We start from the raw sequence: 9,472 nt of genomic DNA on the forward strand, positions 1-9,472 counted from the left end.
ACAAGCTTTTTTATAAAATAAATCCAGACGGACAATGAACTATAGAAATGGCCTTAGGGTTCAGTAGAAACAATTGGTATAAACCCATTAAATAAATTATAATATTACTAATAATTAGTAAATAATATAAATCAGCATTTCATTGGTTGTGTTTTTAACAGTTGACTATTTACCCTCGTGTTGTCTTCCTGTCGACCACGCAGCTTTTTGTCAGTCTGGGTCCAAATTAAAACCTTTTTTATTTCAATGTTTTAGTCATTTTTTTTTTTTTTTTTTTATGTTTTGAAGCTTTTTTGGTCACTTTTTCCAATGTCTTAGTCGATTTCTTTTTCTTTTATTGTTCTTTTTAAATCAAGTTTTTGAAGCTTTTTCTGACTTTTTTGTCACTTTTTCTGATGTCTCTTCTTTTTTTTCTTCTTTTTTTCCCACGTTCATGTCATGTTTGCGAGATTTTTGTCACTCTTTCAAACTTCTATACATTTCTTTTCAAATTCAATAAAATCTAATAAAATACCCAAATTAATCGAAAGTATTCAACTGATATATATATATATATATATATAGATATATATATATATATGTTACCTCTGTCATTTGATCTGTGTTCCAATGTGTTCAGGAAATTAAGGCTTGTATGCATAGATTTTTTTGAGCATTTTCTTTGACAACAAATGGAGGTTTTATGCGTGGGAGGAATCATGGTTAATAGAAAACTCCAGGAATGTAGGAGCGGCTGCTGTTCACCACCACTCCCCCAGAGCTCAGGCTCCTGTGTAGTGGCCCATCAAAGCCAAACCTCTCCCCTCCACCTCTGCCCTCGATAAAAGCAGCACCTCCCTCTTCCTCTGATCTTCTAACACACACTCTGAATCAATGGGGACTCTTTTCACTCAATACAGGAAGAGAGAGGAGCACAGGCGGGGCCTGTGTGTCTCAGTCAGTTTGGGTGCTTGTGTTATCCCAGAAACCATTATCATGTTTGATCCACAACAACCCTGATGTCATCCCATGTGACTCAGATATACACATTTGACAAAATGTATCTTTACAATGTGATACACCGTGATGCCGCGATATCACATATTTTGACTGTGATTCCTTTATCTTACAGTGTAACTTATGGGGATCTATCAGGAGTTGTTTACGCAGCTGCAACATTTAAGTTATTTCAATACTGCTAAACTGTAGAACTTACTTGGTATTAAAGATACTGTTTCTCCTAAGATAGTGATGCCAGTGGGCAGTGGCACAACCACTGGAAATCAGATAATTGCGCCCCCTGCTGTTTTCTTTTGGATGATTCATATCTAATTATCACCCAGGAGACCAGAAAGATCTTTTCTCTCTGACAAGCCGTCTGAGAAACAGCACAAACCAAGCAAGCAGATCTTACACACGCGATACTCTTAAAATAGCCCATGTTCAGCTTAAAAGAGACAGTGCTATCAATTTTTGTTTCACCGTGGCAAGTTTAAGGCCGCGCTTCACAAACTCGCACTCTCACATGACTCAGTTGACTCACATAAGGATGTTTGTTTGTGGAAACCTGTCTTTTTCCTCACTCTCAGAATTCAATCTACAACACAAAGTGGGTGTTGTGCTATGTTTAAAGGTGTGCAGAATATTGATTGTTCACCCACAGTCATTAAAGAGACAGGAGAACATGGCCATGGCACCTCTGGGACTGAGTAGGAGAAAGAGAGAATCGGTCCATATAAAACCCATAGAGGATGTTTATGAGAGTGTGGCGGAGGAGGAATGTCAGCCTGAGAAGGAAGTGGTTTGCACTCTGTTTGCAAAAACCACAGAGAGCAAGACTCGTGTTGACTGTCCTATCTCTACAGCTGGTGACACAATCAGCAACGCCTGTGTATGTGTGCACGAGAGCGAATGAGTGACTTGAGTGGGATCTGCATACTAAACTATGGGTTGTGTTTTTCCTGTGTGAGAATGCATGTGCAGTTTGAGTTTGTGCAGTGTGAGTGCTGTATGGCTCAGATGTGTGTAGGTGGGCTGAGTGGGAGCACTAGGAGACTGAAGATGCTCTAGCCTGTTTCTCATGAAGCAAAGTAAGATGAAGCACAAATTGCGTTGCTTCTCTGGTGATTTAAACAGCCTTATTGCAATAAAAATAGATATATAAAAAAGGTATGGCCAAATATCCAACATGTGCGCACATCCCTCAGTGGTGTAGCTCTTCATAACAATGCACTGTTGATAGGATGAAAACGTTTTATAATTTAATGCATCCAATGCACACAATCTCGTTATTTAAACAGCCCTATCAAATATCTATTAGTAAGAGTAAAACCCCAACTAATTTGTCTAGTGTAATTGGCAGTTGTAAAATGAGAAATGCACAGTTTTATGGAATGAATTATTCATGGGATTCCTTGTGCAAGAGAGCCACACGGGAGACAAAGCATTGCTTTAGCTTCATGGAAACCGCTCTCTCTAATTAGCAGCCTTGCTTACGTTGCAGAGACAAAAGAAAAAAGGGCATCTTTGGCTGCTGTAATGTTGCACAAAAATCTTAACTTTACCATTGAGGAATAGAAATGGAAGTGACAGACGACGTAAAAGGTTAGTTTGAAACAAACAAGTTTAAAACAGACATTTCACTGTATATTTAAGGTGGATTTATTAGTGTAATGACATGACTCTACAGCAAAGTTCAGCAAGGTACTAGTCATTTAGTTAGCATGATAACTCCGCAAACTATGATAATTAATTTCACACACCTGATTTAACATATGTCAAACAAGTCAAATCCACCAACACAACAACAGAGCATATTGAAGTAATGCCTTAAAGGAAAGCTGTACCAAATGCATCTGGAGAAAAATAAAAGTGGTAACATATCACTGCATGCTTACTGTTCTGGAAGATCAGATTTATAGAAAATGCTTGAATAGGTGAAAAGAGAACATACTTATAATGTGATGAAAAAAGAAAATTGAGGTGCAATCTGGATTAAGTAACTTAATAGAGTATACATAGCTACTTCTCTGATGTTTTAATACTTTTTGTAAGCAAGTCAAATAGGTAAATTTAAGTTGAGATACAAGCACATCATTAACAATGCAAAATAACAAATAATTTAAGCCACTAAATACGCAAAGTCTAAAGCAGGTGCTTACCAGGTTTGTACACAGATGGTATGAACTGATCCATCCAACAATAAGCCCTGTTTAGCATTTAGAGGACATTCATTTATCACATTCACAGATCATCATCTAAAAGCTAGCACACTACCAGAAGTTTCACAAGTACATGCAGTGAGTTGCAAATTCTGGGTCAAAGACATCCGTACTGATGAGACTGCTGAAGAAGCAGAAAAGGAGTGTTGAAGTTCACATAAAAATTCACATCACACCCTCAAAACTGTCGGTTCATTCTCTACTGCTAATTTGTGTTGAAAAAAAAAAGACTCCTGGGGTAAAAAGGTGTGCCTGAAAGCCAGCCCAGCCAGCTTATGTTAGCCATCTCTCGCTACCTTGCTTCCCCTCTTTCTCTTCATCCAGGTCAGGACAGAGGCGTCACTGCTCTGGCACAGATGTGTCGTCTCTCTCTACTGCCCTCGATCCTCCTGTCTCTAAAAACAGAAACAGGCAAGGCGTAGTTAAATACAGAGCCTGGAAAAAACTGTTTCTGTTAATGCTCTTATCGTCAAGGTTAAAGGCTCTAATGCATAGTCACAAACTGTGCGGATACTTGTGGGTGGATCTATTATAAAAACACACTTGAAGAAAACTTGATATGGAGTTGCTGCTTAAGGAGAATTCATTTTCAAAGGAGGTGAAACTTTCCATCACGCAAATATCTGTTTGTATTAATTCAAGTTTTGACGTGTTTTGTAATGCTAAGTACATGGCTTACATTACAGATAAGCTCAAAAAAACCAATTCTATTGTGAAAAGGGGGTCTCCCCCAATGGGAGGGAATGCATGGTTCCAGTCCGACAGGTCCATTAATTTTGCTCGGCCTTAAGAAGCATATCCTGCACCTAATGCACCTGGAGCTATAAATACATATCCTACATAAGGATGCAAGGCAGCCAGCAACTGGGTTGAGGAGAATCATTGAAGAGCATCCCTTGTGTCAGCCACATCCCCAAAGAAAAAGCTGCTTTGTCTTATAGGAAAAAGTGACATTTTGAGGGCTGGGAATCTAAAGCTTTGTCTTACTTGTTAGTTCTTAGTACAACTTATACCACAATGACTTTGTGTTCTTTTTTCCTTTTCAGAGATAAAAAGCATAAAATCTAATCTAAGTGTTTCCTCTCCTCAAGAGAAAACAGCAAACCATTTTTGGACTAAAAACTGAGAAAACTGAAACCATTTCCGTGTCCCCAGTTGTATAAAATACAAACTAGGAAAACATGTTTACGATTGGGAGAATGAAACTTGACGATGTTCCAGGTGAACTGAACTCTGACATACACCTTATCTCTCCAGTGATTTAACAATACATATATCAAGAGATTGATTTATAACCCCTTTAAGAGAGTTATTAATTGAGATATTCCATCATCTGTCGCCGGAGACTGCATGGGTAATTAAATGAGTCACTCGGTTATGTATTGCAGTAATGACACTTGGGATAACCCATAAGGGCTTCTAATAGGTGTATTTAATTATGTATAGCTTTTAAATGGTTTCTCCTCCTGAGTATAACGGTAAATCAGTTTGTGCTCTTGCATTATGCGTTCGGCTCTGAGAAAAGGTCACATTTTCCCTGGAACATCTTATTATGGGACACCTGAAAAAATCTTATGCTCAACCAACACCATGCAGAACATCCAACTATGCTTTAATAGTTATTTTCTTTATATAGAATCTTGAATTGTTCTAACTCTAGGTCTGTTTACGGTCAAATAAGCAACTTATGCTCTCCATTGCTTACCCTCCGTCACCTACTGTGGTTACAGCTCCTGATGGGAGGATCCGTTACCATCCTTACAGTCATCAGCCATAATGCCCTCTCTGAAGGCATTATGAGACCTTATCCCATGGTTCTACACCACTGACCTGTGCCCCCCTCACTGCCGTTGAGCACATCCCCAGTGCTGCTCACCTCCTCCCCTTCTGCTTTGTCCTCCGGCTTCATCTTCTTACGGGTCATGTGCCCACGGAAGCCAGCCTGGATCTTGGCAGCAGCCCTGTTGGCCTCGGGGTCATCCAGAGGGATGTCCATGATGTCCTCTTCCTCCTGGGGCCGGCTGCACTCCTCCTGCAGAAAGGATCAGAAGTCTATCACAGAAGGGCAGCATATTACATGATCATATGAAGGTGTTTTTTCCCCCTTGAACATGGGTGGAAGAATCTAACCCTCAACAGATTGTGATACCATATGTTGTTAACTGTACACGCCATTAGACGGTGAGGAATGTGCGCTTGTTGCAGAGTGGCTCACCCTTATTACATGACTTTAACGGGGCTCTCAGTTGGTCACTAACCCACATCGCCTTTTTTTTCCTCTCCTCTTGTCATATAATTCACTGATGTTTGAGTCAGCCTTTTCTGTAATGAATCATCATTGTCGGCTGTGTTTCTTCTTTTTACCACTAAAACTGTTTTAAAAAAATATATAAAACTGCACATTTAGATGACATACTAAATAAATTCCCAAATGAATAAGAAACAAGTGACAAATGTGCACAAAATAACAATAATTTAATAATTTCTCTGTAATCTGGGCCAAAAAAGGATGATCCAGCGAAAATACTACTGTAGTCAACACCAGCAGTTCGTTTAGTGACTGAAAGTACAGCATCCACTGTCCCAAAGGAAACATGGGGGTGTGCGGAAGAGAAATTCTGGCTTGTCATAAAGTGTCAAGAGAAAAGTGCCAAGGCTGTCGACAAGTTATGTAAACACCAATTCAAATTTTGTGGTAAACACATATCAGCTACACCCCGTGCTTTGCTTATTGAAACAGATTGACATTTCATACAAAGGCAACCCACAGAACGAGCCCACTGTCATCCCACTGCTTTGGTAAAGCAGTGCATCATGTCTCCAGTGAAACCCCTCCAGTGTAGGAGTGTGACCACCCACCTGTTCAGCCAGCATTCATTAGCCTCTCTGTCTGACTGCTCACTGTGCAGCCAGAATCCAGTTTTTTTTGCAGCAGAGATACAGGAGGGCTGCACTGAAATTGGCTGGCTACACACCTTCTAAGGTCTTATTATTTTTATTTCCTCAGGGTCTTTCGACTTGTGCTGACAGAAATTGATTTGAAATATTTTGATGCAAATCTCTAATATTATCCACTTAACAGCAAATCCACAAAAATAGCTTGAAAACTGTGCAACATATGACTTCATTTCGTCATCTTCTGCGAAGAATGTACCATGTGTGAGTCACACTTATTCAAATGGTTAACATAATATATTTTACTCTAGTAAAAAGGACAAAAACACACATGGCAGTATGCAGGTGGAGGGCAAGCAAACACTATCAAATACCATAAGTAACTAACTAACTGTATTACACAATTAACCAAACTGATGAGTGGTTAAAAATGAAATACATGAATTTATTTTAAAAAGTTAGTCTGAAGCTTCTACTTACGTTGTGACAGTCCATTTCTTACTCTCAGAGACGACTTCAGTCTTCAGGTGACCTACTATGACTTGAATGCCTCGAGTTCTATGTGGACCAAGCAAAGCTCTCTTTAAATGTGTCTCTGGTACAAAACAGATGCCTCACTGGCTCTTACTAAAAATCACTGTATGTTCAGAAACACCCGCTCATGCACAGAGTGAGAGAGAGACATACAGTCGGAGGGAGAGGAAGAGAATAAGAGGGAGGGAGGGAAAGAGAGACCTCCTACAAACATGACAGCATGCATTCCATCTTTTCAGTCCCATTAAAGCTGCTGGCCTACTGTGTTCACATTAACATTCAGCGAGCACAGCCCAACAACCTAAAGACTAAAGAAAAGTAACTGAAACATATTAAATGTGTAGATTATTTCAGTGATTTCAAGTTTGACCGTTTTAAAACACGTGCAAATGATGAACTATACAGTCTGGATATAAATTAGGATCACATAGACTGAGCATCATAAAAATTCACAAGTTGCAGTGTTACACTAAACTCCACAAATGATGACTAACTTAGAAATACTGTGTAAACAGCCAGATGGTCATAAACAATAAATGCTGACTTTAAATTCTCTTAATAGCATGAAAATAAAACAGTGTAAGCATCTTGGACTGTTTTACACTCAGAGGTGTTATACATTTATTAGAGGCAGAGTGAGCTAACAACCCTCTCCATCCCTCTGATCCCAGCTGGTATGGCCGCCCACACGCCTCTGCCAGCCTCAGAGACAAGACGGAGAGGGAAACAGAAAACATCCATTTATCTGAGTTATGACAGTAACGCTCTCCTGCTGGTTTTCTACCCATTCAAACAATATGTTAAGTTATCCTCACGCCTAATTTCACAAAGCTGACTTGCTATATCGATCAAATCACTGTTAATCTGAAGGAACCTTCACCACTGTGTAATTCATCTTACTGTACTCAATCATGGTAGTTAGTCTGCTGATATAAGCCTAATCATTAATGTATATCTTTTATTATATATAATAGTTTTTATTCTCCAACAAAGATAAGGGTGTAGGAACATCATTGCAGGCACCAGTAAACGGTGAATTAAAGACATAGAAATAAAAATAAAAAGAATAGATAAAGCATCTAAGATACATCAGCTAAGTCACTGTTAGAATAGATGGTCTCAATATTGTACCGTATATGGTAGCTTTGATTCAACTGAAATCACTTCAGCCGTTGTATGTTTTGTACGTAAAAGTACACAAAGTGCTGTTTTACTGTTTAATCAGTCAGTTAAAAACTGCTATTAAGGTAGATTGCTGATAGAGATGGTGCCTAGCAACTATCAACATCACCACCTCCTATTAATTCCATGACGGCACTAAGAGGGAGCAGGATGGTAAGGGGTTACCATGGTAACACACTTAGTACCCCTTCCTACACTCCCCTCTGTGTGTGTTTGGAGTCCTGTTGGTCCAGACATATCAGACAGGGCTAACTGTGACAGCAGTAAAAATGTTAAAGGCCTTAATTCACAAGACAAATTGTCCAGTCGGTCTTATATGATGACAGATTACTGAAGGAAGTTCCAATCTGTGAAGGCTGCGGTGGCTCCCATGAGGAGATTGAAAATAGAACTGACAAAAGCAGCAGTATTACAGTTTTATGAGCATGTGTCAGAGCAAAGGCCTCAAACGGCATCAGGAACACGCCCCTATGAACAAAGACACAGTTTATGGTGAACTTTGAGACTCAAACTACCATTTCTGCACATTTCAGTTAAGATGATTTCAATTGTAACCTTCTTGATGACATTCAAAGTTTCTTGGAGGAACCGCCATCCAGAAAATGAACTATTTTCAATCACCTATCCCTAGAGGGTCCACAGGAAAAAAAGAGGGGCACTGTTGATCAGACTCGTCCTTGAAGGGTTTATTTATATAGGCTACCTGAGACAGGAATGGGAGCAGAGCAGACTAAAGCTAAAGACACCTATGTCTGAAACTGTAAGAAGATTTATTCTCAGCCTGCTGATACAAGTGGAGGAGATGTGGTGAGTGGCAACAGCCTCGATTATATTTAAATCATACAAGTTATGGCCATAAATGGTAAACTATCAGAGCTATTTCCTCAATGCATAAATATTCATCTATAATGTTAAGGTGTATACAATTGTGTGAAATATGAGGCATTACTGATGCATACAGTGGCTTGAGAAAGTTTACACACCCATGCTTAAGTTGATTAAAAAAAGGAATAAAAAAACATCTTTTGGAAATTGATCTTAATGCCTTAATTAAGGACACCAATTTTCTCTGTGAATGAATAATATATTTTAAATTAATAAATGTTCTTCTTGAAAATATAGGGGCATAAATATACACACCCCTATGTTAAATTCCCATAGAAGCAGGCACATTTTAAATTTAAAATTTTTAAAAGCCAGTTATTTAACGGATCCAGGATACTATGCATCCTGACAAAGTTCCCTTGGTCTTTGGAATTAAAACAGCCCCACATCATCACATACCCTTCACCATACCTAGAGATTGGCATGGGGGACTTTCCATAAGATCATCTCTCAATGCAAATAAAACCAGCTATTAAGCTAACTGAAATAACATCATGCTAATCTCTAAGTATGGTGAAGGGTATGAGATGATGATTATTTGAATTCCAAAGGCCAAGGGAACTTTATTAGGATGCATAGTATCTTGGATCCATGAAATAACTGGCCTTTAAACAGAACAATCTTCCTGACTCTATGGAGATTTATGTGTGTATACTTATGCCCCCTGTATTTTCAGAAAGAACATTTATTTATTCACAATACATTATTCACAAAGAAATTTGGTGTCCTTGAAAGGTTGGATTTTCCTAATTTGTTTGAATTAAGGCATTAAGATC

General features: G+C 38.9%; 2 protein-coding genes across 3 annotated transcripts in view; both read right to left on the reverse strand.

Moving 5' to 3' along the window:
• Positions 1 to 2,622: 2,622 nt before the first annotated feature.
• On the reverse strand, positions 2,623 to 7,030 carry nrgnb (neurogranin (protein kinase C substrate, RC3) b). Of its 2 annotated transcripts, none has more exons than XM_032509883.1 (3): positions 6,576 to 7,030; positions 5,031 to 5,232; positions 2,623 to 3,595 (listed from the first exon to the last, which is right to left on the reverse strand). In XM_032509883.1, exons 1-3 carry the CDS (start codon positions 6,588 to 6,590, stop codon positions 3,540 to 3,542), a joined length of 273 nt encoding a protein of 90 aa, XP_032365774.1. In that variant the 5' UTR covers positions 6,591 to 7,030; the 3' UTR covers positions 2,623 to 3,539. The 2 variants fall into 2 exon arrangements, with proteins under 2 accessions (XP_032365774.1, XP_032365775.1); XM_032509884.1 differs by having other exon boundaries at positions 5,077 to 5,232; positions 6,576 to 6,843.
• Positions 7,031 to 7,430: 400 nt separating this feature from the next.
• LOC116683424 (histone acetyltransferase KAT6B) overlaps positions 7,431 to 9,472 on the reverse strand; it is a 6,403-nt gene continuing 4,361 nt past the window's right edge. Inside the window, exon 6 of the mRNA XM_032509879.1 lies at positions 7,431 to 8,279. Within this exon, the coding sequence (XP_032365770.1) occupies positions 8,256 to 8,279 (24 nt within the window). The 3' untranslated portion in view covers positions 7,431 to 8,255. The remainder of the gene's footprint in view (positions 8,280 to 9,472) is intronic.

This window comes from Etheostoma spectabile, chromosome 3 (genome assembly GCF_008692095.1).
Source record: "Etheostoma spectabile isolate EspeVRDwgs_2016 chromosome 3, UIUC_Espe_1.0, whole genome shotgun sequence".
Classification (NCBI taxonomy): Eukaryota; Metazoa; Chordata; class Actinopteri; order Perciformes; family Percidae; genus Etheostoma; species Etheostoma spectabile.

Bases quoted from the DNA above. Each gene is read 5' to 3' on its own strand.
- nrgnb (XM_032509883.1), bottom strand. The intron at 3,596-5,030 runs GTCAGTGGTGTA...TTCTGTTTTTAG, and splicing joins CGGCAGTGAGGGGGGCACAG to AGACAGGAGGATCGAGGGCA.